General features: G+C 37.0%; 1 protein-coding gene across 2 annotated transcripts; it reads left to right on the top strand.

Moving 5' to 3' along the window:
- Positions 1 to 11193: 11193 nt before the first annotated feature.
- Positions 11194 to 20453, top strand: Smp_085240.1 (the record flags this gene model as incomplete). Of its 2 annotated transcripts, XM_018800057.1 has the most annotated exons (7): positions 11194 to 11330; positions 11369 to 11517; positions 11556 to 11627; positions 11676 to 11884; positions 13459 to 13516; positions 15076 to 15252; positions 20244 to 20453. In XM_018800057.1, the coding sequence occupies 7 exons, from the start codon at positions 11276 to 11278 to the stop codon at positions 20301 to 20303; spliced, it is 780 nt and encodes a 259-aa protein (XP_018653908.1). The 2 variants fall into 2 exon arrangements, with proteins under 2 accessions (XP_018653908.1, XP_018653909.1); XM_018800058.1 differs by having other exon boundaries at positions 11276 to 11330; positions 11556 to 11884; positions 20244 to 20303.
- Between the last annotated feature and the right edge of the window lie 520 nt (positions 20454 to 20973).

Below are 20973 nucleotides of genomic sequence, written 5' to 3'. Positions count from 1 at the left end.
CTTACTTTACTTACGCCTGTTACCCCTCATCGAGGAGCAAAGGCCGCTCACCAGCATTCTCCATCCAACTCTGTCCTGAGCCTTCCTTTCCAGTTGTAATTCGTCCTTTTCATATCTGCTTCTATTTCCCGGCGTAGTGTGTTCTTTGGCCTTCCTCTTTTCCGCTTCCTTTCCGGATTCCAAGTTAGGGATTGCCTTGTAATACACATTGGTGATTTCCTTAATGTATGTCCGATCCACTTCCAACGTCTTTTCCTAATTTCCTCTTCAGCAGGAAGCTGGTTTGTCCTCTCCCATAAAACGCTATTGCTGATAGTATCCGGCCTATGGATGTTGAGTATTTTGCGTAGACAACTGTTTATAAATACTTGTACCTTCCTGATGATAGTTGTGGTAGTTCTCCACGTACAGTAGGACTGTCTTGACGTTCGTATTAAAGATTCTGACCTTGAAATTGGTTGAGAGTTGTTTTGAGTTCCATATGTTCTTCAATTGTAGAAATGCTGCCCTTGCTTTGCCAATCCTCGCCTTTACATCTGCATCCGATCCTCCTTGTTTATCAACGATGCTTCCCAGGTACGTGAATGTTTCCACCTCTTCCAGAGTTTCGCCATCAAGTGTGATTGGGTTGGTGTTCTCCGTGTTGCATTTGAGAATCTTGCTTTTTCCTTTGTGAATGTAGAGGCCTATTGATGCAGAGGCTGCTGCTACATTTGCTGTCTTCATCTGTATTTGTTCGTGTGTATGAGAGAGGAGGGCTAGGTCATCTGCGAAGTCCAAATCATCTAATTGATTCCGAGCTGTCCATTGTATTCCGTATTTCCCGTCAGATGTCGAAGTCTTCATAATCCAGTCAATCACCAGAAGGAAGAGGAATGGGGAGAGTAGACAGCCTTGTCTGACTCCTATCCTTACTGAAAATGCATCTGTCAGCTGTCCTCCATGCACCACTTTGCACTGTAGTCCATCGTATGAGTTTTGGATAATGTTGACAATCTTTTCAGGAACTCCATAGTGTCGAAGTAGTTTCCATAATGTTCTCCTGTCCACGCTGTCAAACGCATTCTCATAGTCAACGAAGTTGTCGTATAGTGATGAGTTCCACTCAACTGATTGTTCTACGATGATCCGTAGTGTCGCAATCTGGTCTGTGCACGACCGATCCTTACGGAATCCAGCCTGATGATTCCTAAGTTCGGCGTCTACTGCGTCTTTCATCCTGTTCAGCAGCACTCTGTTGAAAACTTTTCCTGGTACTGATGACAAACTTATGCCTCTGTAGTTCTCACATTTGCTCAGATCTCCTTTCTTTGGTATCTTGATGAGATATCCTTCTTTCCAGTCCATTGGCACTTGTTCCTCTTCCCAAATCTTCTTGAATAGTAGGTGAAGCATGTTTGCAGTTAATTCAATGTCTGACTTCAGTGCTTCTGCTGGTATATTGTCAGGTCCTGCCGCCTTCCCACTTTTGATTTATCTGATGGCCATCTTGACTTCTTCGATCGTTGGTGGAGTGACATCTATTGGAAGGTCTGTGTGGGCTGCTTCGATGTTCGGTGGATTCAATGGAGCTGGTCTATTCAGCAGTTCTTCGAAGTATTCTGCCCATCTTTTCCTCTGTTCTTGAATCTCTGTGACTGTCTTTCCTTCTTTGTCCTTGACTGGTCTCTCTGGTTTGCTATATCTCCCTGCCAATTTCTTCGTTGTATCATATAGTTGTCTCATATTCCCTTCTCTTGCAGCTTTTTCCTCCGTCGTTGCTAGTTCTCCCATGTATTTCTGCTTGTCGGCTTTAATGCTTTTCTTCACTTCCCTGTTTGCTTCTGCGTAGTCTGCTTGTGCTTTGACTTTCTCTGCTCGTGTTCGGCTGTTGTTAATTGCTAGTTTCTTGTTCTTCCTTTCTTGAATCTTGTTGAGGGTTCCCATAGAGATCCATTCCTTGTGATGATGCTTCTTAGGACCAAGAACCTCCTGACACGTTGAAGTTAGTGCTTCTTTTATCCCTTTCCAGCTGTCCTCCAAAGTGGTTTCTTGTTCATTCAGTAGATCCTGTAGAGCTTGGAACCTGTTATCTTGAATTCATAGAGCTTGTCAGTATCTCGAAGGAAGGCTGTATTGAACCTTTGTAGTGATGTTTGTCCATTTGTCCAGTGTTTCTTTAGCTTCAGTCTCATCTTGGCCACAACCAGGTGGTGATCTGAATCTATGTCAGCTCCTCTCCGGGTTCTCACATGTTCCATTGATCTTCGGAATTTTTAGTTGATACAGATGTGATCTATCTGGTTCTCTGTGGTGTGGTCCGGTGAGATCCATGTAGCTCTGTGTATGCGCTTGTGTGGGAATATTGTGCCGCCTATAACCAATTTGTTGAATGCACATAGGTTTGCAAGTCTCTCCCCATTTTCATTGCTCTCTCCTAATCCACGTCGTCCAATTACATCTTCATATCCTGTGTTGTCCACTCCAACTTTAGCATTTAGATCTCCCATCAGGATGGTGAGGTCCTTTCGTGAGCACTTCTCTATAATTGATTGAAGCCTTTCATAGAACTGATCTTTATCATCGTCGTTGCTATCATTGGTGGGTGCATAACATTGGATAACGTTCATTGTGATCCCTTGCTTCTTTGTTCTGAATGATGCTTTGATTATCCTGGGTTCATGAGATTCCCATTCCACAAGTGCATTTCGTGCTTCTTTGGACAGCGTTGGAGAAACTCCCTGAGTGTGTGGAGTATTTTCCTCTTCGTGACCGGAATACAGCAGCATCTCTCCTGTACCTAGCCTTTGTTGTCCAGCTTGTGTCCAATGGGTTTCGCTGATTCCGAGTACTGCCAAGTTGTATCTCCTCATTTCCATTGCTATTTGGCTAGTCTTTCCTGTCTCCCACATTGTCCGGACGTTCCATGTACCTATAAAGAGTGTTGCTCTGGTTGTTAGAAGGTGCATCGGTCTCGTGACTTCCGAAGAGTTTCGGCTTTCATCATGAAGCGTCATAATTATTCCTTCAACTCCCAGGGCAGAGTTTAAATGGTTTGAATTATTTTTTCTGGTTAGCGTTTTTTTAGCGAGTTAGCTTTTCTACGGGATGGGGTCGCTAACCCCATGCCCAACCCTCCTCCTTTACCCGGGCTTGGGACCGGCAGTAACTCTAGAAGAGCTACAGGCGGAGTTTTGTTTGACTCGGGCAACTATTAACACCAATGTGAGTCTTTTTCGGAGTACGAGATCTAAAATCCATAAGTTTTAATCACTGTTTTGTCGGCCGCAATGAGTGGCAATTTAGCACTCACGGTGTGCCGTCGTCATGAGAGATTGAGTGGAAAGATGCTGATTTTTGCTCCTGTGTCGACCAAAAATTCTGAACCAGAAATACGATCCCTGATGTGAAATAGACATCTTGAGTTGTGACCAGTAACAGGTGCCGCCATCACTGTCTCATCGGCCCGTTTCCCCTACTTGTGTTGTTGTTTGTAGTAAACGTGCAGGGTTGTGTGCAACGCTGCGCTTTTGCGCCATATTTTTGATCGTACGAACAAATTCCAGTGGTCCATTTAGGTGACTGAGAACGCTGTCTGGAAAAAGATCTTCTCTGGGACGAGGATCTGGGTCGACGGGAGTGGATCGTGGCAATGGTGGCTTGTAGTGATGCCAGTTGCCTTGAAATCTCCGATATCTGTTGTTGGAAGTTGGCTGTGCTACTTGTATCCTCTCTACCGGCGGTTTGTACTGAGTTAACACAATGGTTGTCTGGGTAGATTTACATCATTTTGTCAGCCATATCTGCTAAATCATCGAGGTTAACTGAGTTTCCTGATACGTGGAGAATTTGTCCTACATTATATGGTAGACGTTGAAAAAAGATTTGTTTTAGCGGGGTTTCATGTAGTTTATATGGACCTGCTAGCTGTTTCATGTGCCTTAACAGCTGTGATGGAATGTTGTCTCTCAACTCACATGACGCTAATAATTGTTGTAGTCTTTTTTCATACGAGACATGTGTGTTGAATTACAGATGCTTTTATCTTATCATATGGCTCGGTCTTAGGCACCTGGTCAAAAAGGTCCCCACCATCAGTAGCGATTTCAATGGGGAGTGGGCAAACTGCATAACAAAGTTGAAAACCTCTCCCGGTACTGACAGTAATGCGATACCTCTGAAGATAAAACAGGTATTGTAGTTTGACAACACTTTGACCAGTAACACCTACAATTGAATCATGTCCACCCAGTGAAATCAAAAGGCAGAAGCAAGGAGGTTGGAAGATATAATTGATAGATTATCAATATATGGAGAAATGACTGATCTAAACTGGTTAGTGACCTCAGGAAAAGTTGAGCACGGCGTTCCAACTCGTGATCTGTTGTAAATGCATGACCGAGCACCTTCAGCTAGGTGAGTCCATTAAAACTAATGTGGTCAGCATCCAATGTCGAACACTTACAGAGCTATTGATTTTTGGGGATTTATTTGCCTCTACACCTATATAGTTTTCGCAGTTGCCGAGATCTCCTTTCTTTGATATCTTGATGAGGTATTCTTCCTTTCAATACATCGGCACTTGTTCCTCCTCCCAAATCTTCCTGAACAGAAAGTGAGGCATGTTTACAATTATTTCTATATCTAGCTTGAATGCTTTGGCTGGCATTTAGTCAGAACCTGCTGCATTCCCACTCTTGACTTGTCAAATGACCACCCTTATCTCTTCAATCGTCGGTAGGGTGAGATCTATGGGAATGTCTGTGTGTGCTGTTTCGATATCTGGTAGATCCAGTGGACCCAGTTTATTCAAGATTTCCTCGAAATTTCCCATTCTCCTGTTTCTCTGTCCTTGAATTCTAGTGGCTGTCTTTCCTTCTTTGTCCTCTACCGGTCTCTCTGGTTTACTTTATTTCCCTTCCAGTTTCTTCGTCTTGTCATATGGTAGTTTCATATTTCCTTCTCTTCCAGCTTTTTCCACTGTCGTTTCTAGCTCTTCCATGTACTTCTGCATGTCGGTTCAAATCATCTTCCTAGCTTGCTTGGTTGCTTCTGTGTATTCAGCATGTGCCTCGACTTTCTTTGATAGTTTTCGACTGTTGCTAATTGCTATCTTCTTGTTCTTCCTTTCTTCAATCTTGTTCAGCGTTCCCATAGAACTCCATTCCTTATTATGATGCCTCTTGCGACCCAGAACCTCCTGACACGTTGACATTAGTGCTTCTTTGATACTTATCCAATCGTCCTCAATAGTAATCTCTTCTTCTTCCAATAGATCCTGTAAAGCTTGGAACCTGTTGTTGAGAGCCTCCATGAAATAGTTGAGTTTGCCAGTATTTTGAAGGAATGCCTTTCTTGCACCTTTGTAATGCTGTATTTCCAGTTGGTCAATATTTCTTTAGCTTGAGCCTCATCTTGGCCACAGCCAAGTGGTGATCTGAAGCTATGTCAGCTTCTCTCCTGGTCCTTCGAAATTTTTTGTTGATGCAAATGTGATCTATCTGGTTCTCTTTGGTGTGGTGTGGTGTGGTGTGGTATATGTGGCTTCGTGTATGCGTTTGTGTGGGAATATTGTTAAGTTTATAACCATTTTGTTGAATGCAGATAAAGTAGCAAATCTCTTGCATTTTCGGTTCTTTCTCCTAGTCCATGTTGCCTGAATGATATCTTCATAACCATAGTAGTTCATTCTGACTTTGGCGTATAGATCACCGATCAGCATTCTCAGGTCCTTTCCTGGGCCCTTCGCTATGCTCGATTGCAGTCTGTCGCAACAATGATTTTATTGTCGTCGTTGTTATCATTGGTGGGTGTATAACATTGCATAATACACCCATCCTCCCGGACAAAGTTGAAGTTAGATCACAAAATTGCCAACTTCATGGTTGTTGTACATAGTTTTTAACAGTGTCTCTTTTGAAGTGCGCGTTACACTATCCCATACACTGCCAGGTGGTAATTCGGTAAGTTGCTTTCATTTTGTTTTGAGCCGCCTGTGAGTCGAGAGTTTAAAAAAAACAAACATCGACATCTCGAAACATAGAAAAAATCGACGCGTCTCAAACAAGGGAGGTGATTTTGTGCTTGTTGTGAATTAATTTTGCTTTTGTGTATTTATTGTACCAAAAGCATACTTGCTATAGTGGGATATGAATTATCCCGGTTGGGTTTTAAGATTTTTGATCTCAGTTTTTGAATTATCATAAATTCTCCCTTAAATGATCAGTCCTACAATGAAGTAAAATGTAAGACCTATTAATACTAAAATCATAGTTTAGTATACAGTAACCCAGTATTAGATCACCCTGTAACCTGCGGTAAGATGACGGAAATAGGTTCGGCAGTCTCGGTTTGTTTTTGAAGGATAGGCCAGAGAGACTTGTTATCGTTTGGGTCCTTCATCGTTAAATCCGTTCTTGTATATCTTCCTCATACATGAAACAGGCACCCGCTGCTTAAATACCCTATTCCGAATGTGGCCTCACAAAAGTCAGTTTCAGATTGGAATGGACGGGAGGCTAGGTGGCCTGTGTTGGCCTTAGCAATTATGGTCTCTCAGTTGATCCAACTTTCTTTTCAAAGAGTCGACAGATGGGGTTTCAATCACGTGTCCTCGCAAATGCTGTTTTGCAAGACAAGAAAAATGAGGGCATGTCGAGCATCACACAGGAGTTTTGCCAGTGCGGGAATCGTCGTCAGCACATAGCAAGACCGATGATGATAGGAAACTAGGAAGGTCATTTACATGAGAGAGGGATAACATATGATGCTTTTCAGAAAGAATCCGGTTGTCGTAGAGATACTTAAACAGCTCCTTCCGAACAATCTTTTCTAAAAATTTAACAATCATAGTGGTTAGGCTAACGGGTCGGTAGTTCTCAGGTTTACGTTTCGTACCTGTTTTGAAGACAGGACTTACTATGGCGTTCTTCCAGTCTTTTGGTAATTGACGGCGAGACTAAAGAACATGGACGACCTTTGAACGAATCTTAAATGACCTTGAGAAATACTAGCCAATCAGAAGACAGTTAGCATACAGTAAAAATATATTATACAAAACTCAAAAATTAAAGGGGATACTGTTCTTTTACATGAATCAAAAACTTGTCAAGGTCAGATATAGGTTCAGAAGTTTTAAAATCGTAGTGCATCCGGCACAGCAACTCATCCTTGTGGCTCCATAGTAGTCAACCTCTTTTACCATGACAAAGTCCCGAAAATTCTTTTAGCCTCGACCACATAGTTTCAGTGTTGTCGGTATGTTGGTATGGTTTAGGATTAGGGTTAAGGTTTAGGGTTAAAGATGAGACTATAAATTATGGACGACATTTGAGCGACGCTAGAGTGAATCTGAGAGTGTCAACGTAATAACTAAGACTAAATGAGGGTTATAAACCTGTGTGAAGAATTCAAATTATGATTTACAGTTCATGGTTAAGGTTAGGAATTATACTTAGGGTTTTCATCATGAACTGACATCAGCTATAATGCCACAACTCTATCCAGATGTATAATTGAATTCTGCGCCAAAATCTCATGATAACTTATCTTGTAGACGCTTAATTATCATGTTTTCTCTAAAATCCGTTGTAAACCGACCGTACGTAAGCGTCAGGTATCGAACTTAGCGCCGTGACCTTGAAAACCCGCGAAAGCTTCTGATTGGCTCGTCCATGTTCTTTAGTCTCGCCTAATTGACCCTGGGTTACGGATAGGTTAAAGCATATACTTAGGGGGTGTATACGCTCTTTATCTTCCCTTAAACCTTAAGATTAAAATTGCTTCATAACGTTCTTCCTTCCTATACTATATTCTTATATACAACCTATCTTTTATATAATACCACCACTAACTTAACTATTTCTATGAATCCGGTGTTCATCTTGTTGTGCTAACGAGATATGGCAACTTGAACCGATGCATATGTGTGCCTGGTCCTACGTTGTAGCTGACTGACTGACTTAGGGAGTTCCTTTAGTAACCTAGGATGCGATTCATCGGGTCCCGCGGATTTGCCTATATCAAGCTTACTTAGCAGACCAAAGACATCGAGTTTTTTAATGATCATATTGTCCGGTGTATGTGGGGGATTTGTATGAACTGACGTTAAGGGTGTTTCTACGACATATACATTTCTAAAGTGGTTTGAAAATACTTGAACATTACCATAGTCGTCCTCCACTAATGATGAAGCATCACTGTCTCCTCGTAGTGCTGGACTATTTCTCCTCTTTTAATCCTTTGGTTTATATACGAATGCAGGCGTTAAGGCCATTCTATAGATTCCTTAACAATTTTTTCTTCAGACAACCTTCTAGACTTACAGAGGGTCGAGGTACAAGTATTTCGAGCTTCTCGGCTTTGAGATTTTGTCTCTTCAGTACCTAGTAACCTAAATCTTACCCACATTCTTCTCCTCTTACAGAGAAGTGTGTGAATCTCCCTACTGAACCATGATGGTGAATTTCTCAAACCCCTTGGTTTGGTCCAAGAGATGTGGGATGCAGTGACTTTTAAGTACACATTTCGAAATACAACCGAAATTGTCTCGATTGGAAACTCTGGCTCTATTTTCCGATCTACTGACGATGCTGAGTCTATAATATCTTCCATATTCTCTTTCCATACGTTAGGTCTGGGTTGGACTGACGCGTGCTCGTTTTTGACAACTATATAGAAGTCAAAAACTAGAACTGCATGATCACTTTCACCTAGGAGTGGCATGCAATCGAGATTCGTGATGTCATCCTCATAATGGGTCAATATAAGATCTATTAAGGATGATTCAGAGTCCGGGACGTACCTAGTCCTTTTTTTCACATGTTGCACTAGGGCACATGTGATAACCGCATCAACTAATTCCTGCTTGAAGAAATTTTCTGACAATTCAGTTCTCAGATTTTTCTGGTCTACCGTGGGTGCATTAAAGTCATCTAGGGTTAGACGTCGACCACTTTGTGATCATGTGTTGAGACCGTCTGGCTAAACTTCATTTACCTCACAGATTTGACTGCAGTAGACCAGACCAATGAGCATCTCCTGTCCCTTGCATTTCAAGTGGCAACTGACTAATTCACACGTCCCACTCTTATGGAATGCGTTATCAATAATGGCGAATGAGGAAGTACTCCTAATGAATAGAGCTACTCTTCCTCCTTTACGATTCTGGACTCAGTCGACTTTTACTTACGTGAAACCTTCAATATCAAGTTCCATACTGTCTATAGTCTGCGTCAGCCACGTTTCTGTGACTGCGATTACATCTGGCTTGGTAGAATCAATCTGCACACCTAGTTCCGACGGCTTATTGAGCAAGCTCCAAGCATTCGTGTAACAGATCCGAAGCCTATTTGAAAGACTTCGTGCTGCACACATAGTGGCTTCGGGATCATTCTCTGTCGAAATCTCATAACTTGAAAATTTACAATTTTTAGGTCTTTTTCGGCAGCATCTAACCTAAGTTTTAGTTCTTATTTAGCTTCTCGTCTTTTTACACAGTTTGTGAGCGGCTAATCCTTATGGACAAAAGCTCGGATATATGACCCTTAACGTTTCTTCGTTCAAGTACTGAAAAAACTTACGAATAGCCCATAAGACCCTAAAGCCTTTGGCAACAGCAGCCCTACTGTTACCCATAGTTTTAAAGTTACTACTTAGCATGACTCCTAGATAATTATAGTCCGTTACTTTGTGTAACACAACACATTGTGTAGTGATATGTATTATCACAGTTATTTGTTTGCATCACTACATTTTTGCTAGAGCTGACTTCTTGTAACCGACTACACATCCATTCAACACATGAATCTAGATCATTCTGTAATATTATTCTATCTGACATACTTGGGAGAGGTTTGACCTAATCGTATATTATGTCACAAGCTCCAAACATGGATGACAAAACAGCATGATTGCTATTTGCTAACGGTGGAAGAATATTTAGATTAGCAATATCCTCAGTCGCATGAGTGATTACTAAATTTAAAAACCTTTTCACATAGATTTCTTGAAATCTCGTTTGGTTTTTAATCCGACGAGCCACGTCATATTGTACTGAGTGCTGAGTGTGTTTTTCCCTGTTAATCCAGTGATGAACTAGTTTCTGTTGAAGTTCATTTCAGTAAGTCAGTAATAAACAACATAGAACTTGTCAAGTTGCGACACCATACCAGCACAGCCAGATGAAATTATGGAGGCGAATCGAAGACTGGTTAAAGTATCAACGGTATCAGTGGTAGTAACAAAGACTAGATATAGATAATATGATTTGCGGTAAAATAATGAATTAAAGAAATAAAAACTATGGGTAATTTTAAAACTGAAGATGTAAGATAAGACAAAAACTGAATGTACGTGCACTATTGAGACCCGTTCTTGGCCTTACAGCTGATTTTACTTAGCTGTTAAGGTCTTACACTATCTAATTAACGATAACACGTAGGTAAATGTGGAATGCTATTGATAGATAGTTTCGACACACCTAGATTCATTTATTTGATCCTAAAATCATACTCGAGCCTTTGAAACGATTCACAATTATTCAGTGTAATATACTTGGTTTCTCTTGTTTACCTTCCTCATCTTGTGTATCATATGAGAACCTCAAGTTTCTTTCCAGAGTGTTAAATCATTGACAAAATCCGTTTATAGGACTCATGTTTAGCTCAATGAATAAACTATATAGATAAACGTGACGTCTCCTGAAGTTTCATAAAACTAACAGTGATCAAAGCTTTTGAGCATTATCTGAACTTTCTATTGACTTAAAGTTGACAGCGAAACATATTTGAGTTACATATATTGGTCTTTAGTAGTACATAATCTACCTAAAATCTAATTTCTGGCTTGTAACATGTCATCTAGCGAATGTTTAGGAAAGATCCAAAGAAACGTAAGCCATCATTCAAAACTTCTACAGTTGATCCAAGGTTCCAGACAGCAGTTAAAGTTCCAACCGCGGACAAATACTTGTCCCTCCATCGCAGGTTTCAGTTTTGATACTTATAAAGCTACATGGTTGCCTGATTCTAGGTCTACTAATATTATCCCATCAACCAGTAGTTGGTAGCTTTAGTGGACTCAAACAGCTCCGGTATGAAAATCCACTACTACCTATTATTTTAAATGATAATCCAACCCTATCTTATTTTTATGAAATGAAAAAATCATTTTTAAGTTTCATTTATCTTGTTTCATTGTATCTACTCTTGTCTTTGGTAGTGAAAGCATTTACTGCAATTGAGTTCGGAAATTTATCATTGATATCAACTCTGTTAACATACTACATACTGTGATAATGAATCTTCCATTAACCCTTCGTATTTCTTCAGATTTATTGACTATTATTTTACGTAAGTTGATTCTCGTACTCGATTCCCCTTGTTTCTAGTTCATGCTGTTTATTTTCTGATCAAGTACTATGGAAGTCATAAATGGAGTTTCTTCTGTGATGATTGGAGCATCAAATATCCATATAAAGAGAATACTATAACTAATGTAGTAGTAACGTTAGTTAGTTACCTTACTCCACTTGTTACAGTAAATTGTGTTAATAAGAAAATAATCTGTCTGAAAAGATTTGCTTAGTTGAGATAATCACTGCTGTACTGAAGAGATGTACTGAAAATAAAAATTATTCAATTAAGGGTGTAAGTTGTTACTGTAATCAATCACTCATGTTACCTTTATTTTCTCAGTCCTTACCATTTATCTATGATTTCTGTGTTGCCGCTCTCATATCTCTTGGAACAACGTTTTTTCTAACTACAATTACAAAATACTATCTTGGCCGTTTGAGGCCACATTTTTGGGATATTTGCCGACCAAATGTCCCTGTAAATTGTACTGGTTTGCAGACAACATATACGTGTCAGGGTACCGATTCAAAATTGATTGCTGATGTATTGTAAGTAATCTTTTCTCTTTCCCTATATTCAAATCGATTAGTTCCTCTACTCTTAATAGTTTTAGTTATGAGTTAATTTTATCTCAAAATAATTTAAAAACAGTACACTTAAAAGTTTTATTTTGAGACTCTCGGCAACTTATGAAGTCAAACAATTATTTTAAATCAATAGATTCAACTCTCTTGGTCGCTTCTGAGTTTCTATCTAGAGGAGCACGTCTTTCGATTGCTTTTTGTCTTTAAATATCGCACTACTTGCTTATATGAGTAGATATTCTGTCTAGTCATGGATAATCATGTGTATCTACTTTGTTTTCACAATACTTAAATTCGATGTTTTGTGAACTAGAATTAAGAATTTCGATTTATTTTTAGGGCCCACGTGATCGAGCTATTTGACGATAGGGTCTTCTAATGATGCCTACGCTTATTCCTATCAGACCACTGACCTTCATATGATTTGACCAACAAAAAATGACCATAAACAACGACCACTAAAGTCCATGTTCTTATTTGTCCCCGACACCCAATCCTAAGTCAAGTACATCAAGCCAAGAAATCCTATTATTATTGATTCATCCATTGTCACTTAAAGCTCAGAATGAATTACTTTACTGCATAGCACCGCGAATTACAATGCCTGTATAACTACACCATAAGTGAAAAAACGTAGTAATTTCGTACTTAATCAACAACAATTTAGTGAAGGTAAACCATATGACAATTGTGTATGTATCAAACAGAAGCTTACACTACTGAGAATATAAAAGACAATAATCCAGGTATTCAGTAATCATGTAGTAAAAATAAAGGTAATAACTCGTGATACGTTAGTTCTAAAAGTTTCAACTTTCTCAATATCCTCTCTGTCCTAATACAGTGGAATTAAATACATAGTTTTCTAATTTTAGGTCTTATCAGTAATGCTATTCTACAACTTAAAACAATCATGCTAGCTTTCCTAATTAAAGCCAGGTACCTACTCTAGAACAAGAGGCTATATTAAGAACTTTAAACAATTTACCATCTTGTTTAGCACCCTAAATTGACTCAATTACTGTCTTGAATGAAAACAATGCAATACCCAAACATTAATTTTGCATTATTAATTAATTAAAAACTCAGAATTTTCATATTCTGTTTTATTGAATCAACTTTCAAAAACTAAAAGGTTTATTCATATGAAGTCATCAATGTACATTGTAATTGTTCACTAAATTCGATCATTTCATCAAATATTGTTCAATCGCTTTATTCAAGACCAAACTTATGAATTGCAATAGCAATACAATCATTTACTTGAATTATTTTAATTAAATTTGTTACTTCATCTTCATAGTTTTACTAAATTAACACAAATATATATATACATATATATATATATATATATATATATATATATATATATATATATATATATATATATATATATATATATATATATATATATATATATATTACATTCGTGCCAGTACATACTCTCACACTGAATATCTTTCTAATAAATCATATTTGATGGTTTAACATCCTCAACAATATTCTTTTGCTTTATTATTATTATTTTATCTATTTAGTTTGTCATTCATGTCGGGCCATGCATCAACAGCTTCTGCTAGTTTATTTTTCACTGTGGTAGGTGTGATTTATCTTTAAAATGAATTTTTTTAAATTATACTTCGTTATGAATTAAGTGAATAATGATTGTCCTTATGGTTTAAGTTTCACTCATCCTGAAGAGATTTATATAATAGTTAAAATTATTAATCTGTACAATAGTTGTGGCTTGTGACTTGCTACACAAACATAATTGGAATCACGTTTAAGTTTTTTTTAATTATTATTATTATTATTATTGTGATGACATGAGCTATGTTTTGGTTACTTTCACACAAAAACTGTTTATCGCATCCTAATAATTAATTGAGTTTAACAAAACATTAGAACATGTGTTCCAAAGGAGGATTTTATTATTTATGGCGCAAAGCATTTTGGATGGTTCAGATGAATTAGTGGAATTCTGATCCATAAATCCTGTACGATAATGCAATATGATAGACTGATAACTGTCCACTTAATCGAATTATCGATGAAAAGTTTCTAATGGGATTGATTTTAAAAGACAAGGCAACCAGCCAAAAGCTTGATTACACGTCATTTAACAGACAAGTGAATAGGAGATGGTAGTTTCTTAGGTCACTCACTAATCAAATAAGGATCCTTGTATCAAGCTTAATTCTTATTTGAAATATTGTCATAGTTGGCTGGCAAGATCAGAGTTCATGACATTCAAGGATAATAATTGTTTTGGGTTGTAGATATTGGTAAATCCATAATCCAACCATTGTATAAGATTGCTGGTGTTTTGTGGGTGCTCAGTTTTGAACAGTCTCGTACTAAAAAAATATATGTCAATATTCAAACTGTATCTAACTAGAGACACAACATTTCTGACTTTCTAATCTATATAAGGTAGACTTAATACTAATACTGTGTTGTTATGCATACAATTTTCGCTAACGTCATCATTTTAATTAAATTCAACATATTAATCACATCCACTTACATTTGATGAATAGATAGATATGTTTATCTGTGAATTAAGTTGTAAACTGTAATATCTTGTTAGAATTCCTGATGGTATGGTTGTTTGTTGTGATTGAGTAAAACTCGCTAGTTGTTCAAAGAAAAAAGACAATGGCTGAGGATTTATTTATGCACCGACTATTGATTCAAATGACATTTTATAAAGAAAATAATGAAATGTTTATCATTTTCAATTTCCGGTTAATCGATAAATGTGCATATAATATTGATCTAACAGTAATTGATATTAGTTAATCAATAAATTAACTGCATTTGGGGGCTGTAACTAAATTACTGTGCTAAATAATTTATTTTTAACTAATAAAAACTCTACTAATTTTTTATGTTAAAGTAATTAATCCATAGACTAATCAACTTGTCAATATTGTTTTTTTCTAGTTCAATGTAGCCAGTTATTGTGACTTTCCAGAATCTTCTAAAATACATTTTTACCAATCTATTAATGTTAAGTGACAGAATAAAGAGTTATTTACAATACACGTAACTTTCCCCCCTACTGTTTTTTTCTTAAAAAAATAATGAACACATATATTTTAGGTGCTGAAATATACGTTAATCCAACACCGAATTTATTATTTCTTTTACAGATTTATTTACAGGCTCGACTGCATTTACCTGCGATACCTTTCCTACGACCATTTCTACAATATGTTCTGCTTTCTGTTTTGTTTTACATATGCGCCACACGTGTAACCGATCATTATCATCATCCAACAGATGTACTGGCTGGAGCTATGTTAGGCTTTTTGACTTCTGTCTTCGCCGTAAGTACCTTTTCCCTCTCTAAATTACCATTCAGAAATAGAAATTTTTTTATATTGGTTCTATCCAACCTTTAATTTATAAACTTAAATCATGTAAAGGATGTTTTAAGGTGTATTTACAAGTGATTTAAATAATTATAATGGATCTACAATTGACTCTCGTTGACTGAACTCTATTAAAAACGTTATGTTTCATAAATTACATATCATCACCTTTCAGCTATTGTTTGGCTCCTAACAATCAAATACTATCCAATTTTAGTCAACCCTTACTTTGTAGCATCATTAGAAATTTGTTCTTATCCATAACATTCTTAATGCATATATTTTCTTAACTTTTACGTCTCAAACAAGTTTTACAAAATGTTTCAGTTTACTACTGCTGTTATCGGTTTTTATAGGTTTGGCTAAATGGAAAAGTTTATTTAGAAGTAATCACTTAGTTCTAAAGTTTTTTTTAATGGTTTTGACTAACATTTAGACTGTAGAATACATCATAATTGTAAACATTCGGAAAAGAAAATACTGGATGATGTCATTATAATAAAAATTAGACGCTAACTCTATCTTCAATGGTACAAGTTTTAGGTTAGTATTATCCTTAGGAAATCTTCATCACGACGATGTTCGTGGTAGATAAGTTATTGCAAAGCATTCATCGGTTGTAAGTAACGTCGAACTTTGTTTTTTATATATTTGGATACATAAATAGTGGTACAAAGGGGCACCAAATACATATGCGTCACACAAGTCACTTGATTTATGTGCGGACTATGATACTGCCAGAGTGCCCAGACCGAAGCAGGTTGTGTTTCTTAGGGGACCACTCCCCTAGCCTTCGACCTAAAGGCCTGATCCACTAGGTAGTGGAGCAACATTAGGAGATGCAGTCACATGGTAGCCGGCGACCAACAATTGGTTCGTGCGCCATTTTTTTCTCCCAGGATCCTGGAGCCCATGTACACCATTGGTTTGGAATCAGGGTTTTCCAACTCTCCTAGGTGGACTTTCCGTGTCCACCAACCCGGTTAAAGCTCCGGACATTCGCTTTACGTCCTCTCAATTTCGCCAACAACGTCCCCGCCACGAGAAGGCAGTGAGTAGGACTTCCCTGGCAATGTCTGTATAGGCGTGGCTATGTGAGACCGTTTCAAGAGGGAGAACTGACTCTCCCCACCCTCGGCCGTACCAGGGCATTTGGGGGCCATATTATTTGATCACAGCGAGATGAAGTCATCAAGATAAATGTCAAAGTATTAGAAATAATAACAGCCTCAGTGGTAGCAGAAAAGATTAAGTATGGATAATGTAATCCAAGAAAAAAGTAACGTCGGAATATGTCAATTAGTCGACTTCCAATCAATCAATTCTCGTTTACAAATCGATAATTCAAGAGATTTCTATGTAAATTTTAATGTTTTTTCTACTGGGTCTTTGATTTTCAGGTTTATTAGAGTGTGTATTGTTGAATTATTGTTCTGGTTTGGAGAGAGTTCAGTGAAATGGTGTCCAAGGAATAATAACCAGTAGAATAAACCAACACATTGATATTCTCAAGTCCTAGTAATATTTTATGATAATAGTGATGTATTACGAATTGACTGAAACTAATAAATATAAACAATTTAGTCTAGACTCAGTGTCCAAGTGGTATGTGTGGCTCACTTTAAGAGATCATAAGGTTTTTAAGTTTGATTCCATGTAGAGAAGTAGGCGCACATTGCTGGTGAATTTCAACCTCGAACTAAATGCCTGTACATTTATCTTTGGTTTTCATTCACTCTATAGTTGATATCAGTTTCTGGTGAAAGTTATATTCAATTTGTTTTTGTTCTGTTTACTGCTTAGTAGTATGGTATGGCATGTTTCTCATCATGAATTGATAACAGCTAGAGCTAAACGCTTCGTATTTTTAACTTCAGTTATTTCGTGATATAGAGCAACAAATATTCAATCTGCTTCTGATAAATATGTCATTTTCAAAATATTTCAATACTATCATTCATACTGAGTAACAGTTCGCTCTGTATCCCTGTATGACTGTAAAACATGGCCTATAAAACTAAACGGCATTCTTGATCATAAGTTTCTTTGAAGTATTCGTCGCGTATCATGAAACGACCGAGTGAGCAACGTTGAGGTTAAATATATGGTACGAAGAAAAAATGAAAAATTGATTGATTAGACTATGAATCTTCATCGACTTAGGTTTTCAATCACTGTCTACCTCAACGTGTTAATTTGGCTAGAGTGAGAGAAAGTTGAAAGTTAGGTGCGGTCAAACTAGGTCGAAGCATCAATCCATGAAGTCACTAACTCTTTGTTGGTCTAATCAGTGTTAATAAATCCAGACTACCTTGTTGGGATCCTCATGGTTGTCGTCGCCAGTTGTTGGAGACATAGGGGTTATGTGGGTTAAATTCAGTTACGCAGGGATCACTTTCACTCTTTATCTTGTCTCAAATCATGTTCCAGGCCCTACATTTATTACAGCTGACTGATCTGTGTTAAAGTTAATGCATGATGATAATCTATGAGCGAATTGAAGTAATATCAGTAAATCACTAAATTAAACAAACAAGTTTTTAACCATCTATTTTGTTTACCCGTCTAGTTTAAACACACAATATTGAATAAGACCATTAGTATCATTAATTACTGAATTAGGACCTTCAAACTTCAACAACTAAGGTCAGCTTCAACCATCACATAGTAATGTAAACGTGTACTATACAAGTAAGCTATGATCACCCAATTAAATATATCAATAAATTTATTTTGTCATACCTATTTTGTTTATCAGCCTAGTTTATACAATTAACGATTTAGATATCTCATATAAAAATGTTAAAAATACTTTTTAAAAAGTTAAATATGTTTTTATGGTAATCTAAACAATATTGATGAGAAATCACGTGATGCATTCGTTCTGATCTTTCACAATAGTTGTCTCTATTTATCTACTAATTTATTCTTAACATTCTCCATTCAGGTTTTTTAATTTATATTGTGTGAATTGATAATGTGAATGAAAAAAAGTAACGTCTGCTTAAGAAATAAAACTAAGTAGATCACTAACTATTCAATCGTTTAAACGTTTATCCGTATTTGTGTTGTACATACAATGCATAAGTGTCATAAACTTGTTCAATACTGTAATCAGTAAGTAGTAGAGTAGAAATTAAATAGTCATTCACTAGTTCCATTGGACTAGTAATTATTGATTATTTTGGTTTCGTTTATTCATATCCTTACTTTGATGCTTGTTTCCATTTCTTACAATTTGTATGAATTGGTAGAACGATGAAATTTTGTTCTGTAGTGCATATTTCACAGAACAAGAAAAACTAGTTTGAATGGTTTGTTGTCAAGCAAAAATAATGTATACTGTACATAAAGATTTTAGTACAATCAATTTGATGACAACATGTAATTATTAAATATGATGATATGAAAAGTTCAATAATCTGTTTTTCTTGGGGGTAGGGGAAATAGATGCACCAGTATTTGTAGGTGATATTGCCATGTTGTGAAACTGTAAACACGTTATTGCATTTAGTGATGATCAGGAATGGAATCTAGAGCTTGTTAGCTTAGTGTATTTGTGTGTTCCAGCAAGTGTTGATGTTATTTTCGATCCATCATGTATTGCTTTGTACTCCAGAGTATTTGTTCAGTAAACCAATAATTCTATGTGTGCAGATATGACACTGCATGTTTTAAAGACAAAAAATATAATTTTTTTTACTAATAAAGTCTTATTTTACATAGTTGACTGAAGGCTATTCAATATTAACACAGTTGATACATCATTCCTCTATGATATTCATCTTATAATCAAATTAAGTCTCGAGATAAAATTTTAATGGCAATCCATCATAATCATTTGGTTGTAAAGCTAACTCAATGTGCTCAAACGATAGATCTTTTAGTTCAGAATATTAAATCATTTTGTGATTCACTGAACAAATGTCGTTGATAAACGCTTCATCTAGACATATGGTGATACTATATTTTCGTAAAGTGATCACATCTTTATACAACGAAATAAGTAAAGATGGATAGTGACTAGCAGTAGAATCGGGGACGCACATTTGGTCCTATTTTGGACTCGTCAGCCGAATATACCTGCATCCCCAGACTTGTTCACTCCAGGGCTCGAACCCAGTACCGTCGCGTTATCCACTTAGCTACTGAACCCAGACAGCCACTAGCCTGCGCAGGTACATCCAGCTGACTAGTCACATATAGAACGAAACGCTCGTCCTGGATCCCACTGCTAGCCACCATCCATCTGTACTTTTGACTTAAGGCAATATCGGGGCAATCCGCACATACGCCAATAAGAAACTGATCGATTGCAGTCCTAAAATTAATGAGAAGACTAAAATAAACAATATAAAAATGAATTGATGCAACGAAATGTATATATTGAACATGCAATTACCGACAGAATAGCTTTATTTTAGATCATGAATCGATCAATGTTGGACTACCATTAAAAACCTAGAAGCACTGGACGGCCGTTTTGTCTTGATGTGAGACTCCTCAGCAATGCATATCCGCGATCTCGCATGTGGGATTCGAACCCGGGACTTTCGGCCGAACGTTTAACCTCTAGACCACTGAGCTGTCATCCAACAGTTTTAATCTTTAACTTCAACCAACCCACAATATTGTGCGACCATCTTCGATTGTCTTCGGTGGGTATCTGCCTCTCACCGAGGTTTTCAATGGTGGTCTAATATAGATTGATTCATGATCTCCATCAAAGCATAACGATCCCCACAACCATATACTGAGAATAGATTTAGTTGTTACTTCCAAGTATAATTATCGTTTACGAATCCAAATCCATATCATGCACTTTGTAGGAGATATTTACTTAAGACCATTTCCTGCTTTCATACACAAAACAATACCCAATCTTGTGCACTCATTTCTGCCTTTTTTTCTTTCTTATTTACCTTTTTCACGTTTCCATTCTGCAGTTTTTTTGGTATTTGGGTAATGTGTTCAGTCAAAGAGAAGGTCCTAAAACATCTCTCTAATAAGCTGATGGTACGTTTGAGGACACTGCTCCCAATCATTGGCTACAAAAAGAAAATTGGAACTGGAGTTACTTCTTTTTCTTTAACAGAGATTTTAATAACCTTAACTTCATGATGCATATCCCTTTATAAGTAATAAAATTCCTGCTTACTTGTTTTATTTCATACCTAGACTAATTTACTAGTTTGATCAGTTTCAATTTTTTAAAGCTAAATAGATGGTGTATGTTCGTTTTTATGGTTGCGGATGTTTGCGTGCGCGTTTAAAACAACTATGCAAGAGATTGGATAGTTGGTTCTTTTCAGATCGTTTTATCTATGGGATTTTACGTTTTTCTAATAATTAAAATTCAGTATACCCTTCATCCATCTCTACAATTTTTTATCTGTTTCCTCTTTAACTGACGTGTACTGATTTCGAACAAACTCCCCATTTTTATTGCATCTCTTAATCGATTCAGTTTATAACTTCATAGTGCAGTAAAAATCACTGACCATGCGAAAAATTCATTGTGCATTGCGGGTTACAGGGTATGTGAAAGAATCTAAGCTAAATAATAATACCTAAAGTTACGGCTTTTTTCCAGTAGTTTTTTAGTCGCGCGTTTATTTGGGAATTGTGATAAATTAATTGTGATAAATTAAATTGTGATAAAATTAATGTTACTGC

This window comes from Schistosoma mansoni, chromosome W, assembly GCF_000237925.1.
Source record: "Schistosoma mansoni strain Puerto Rico chromosome W, complete genome".
NCBI lineage: Eukaryota > Metazoa > Platyhelminthes > Trematoda > Strigeidida > Schistosomatidae > Schistosoma > Schistosoma mansoni.
Note: the sequence above shows the minus strand (reverse complement) of the source record. Positions and strands in the feature narration are given on the sequence as shown.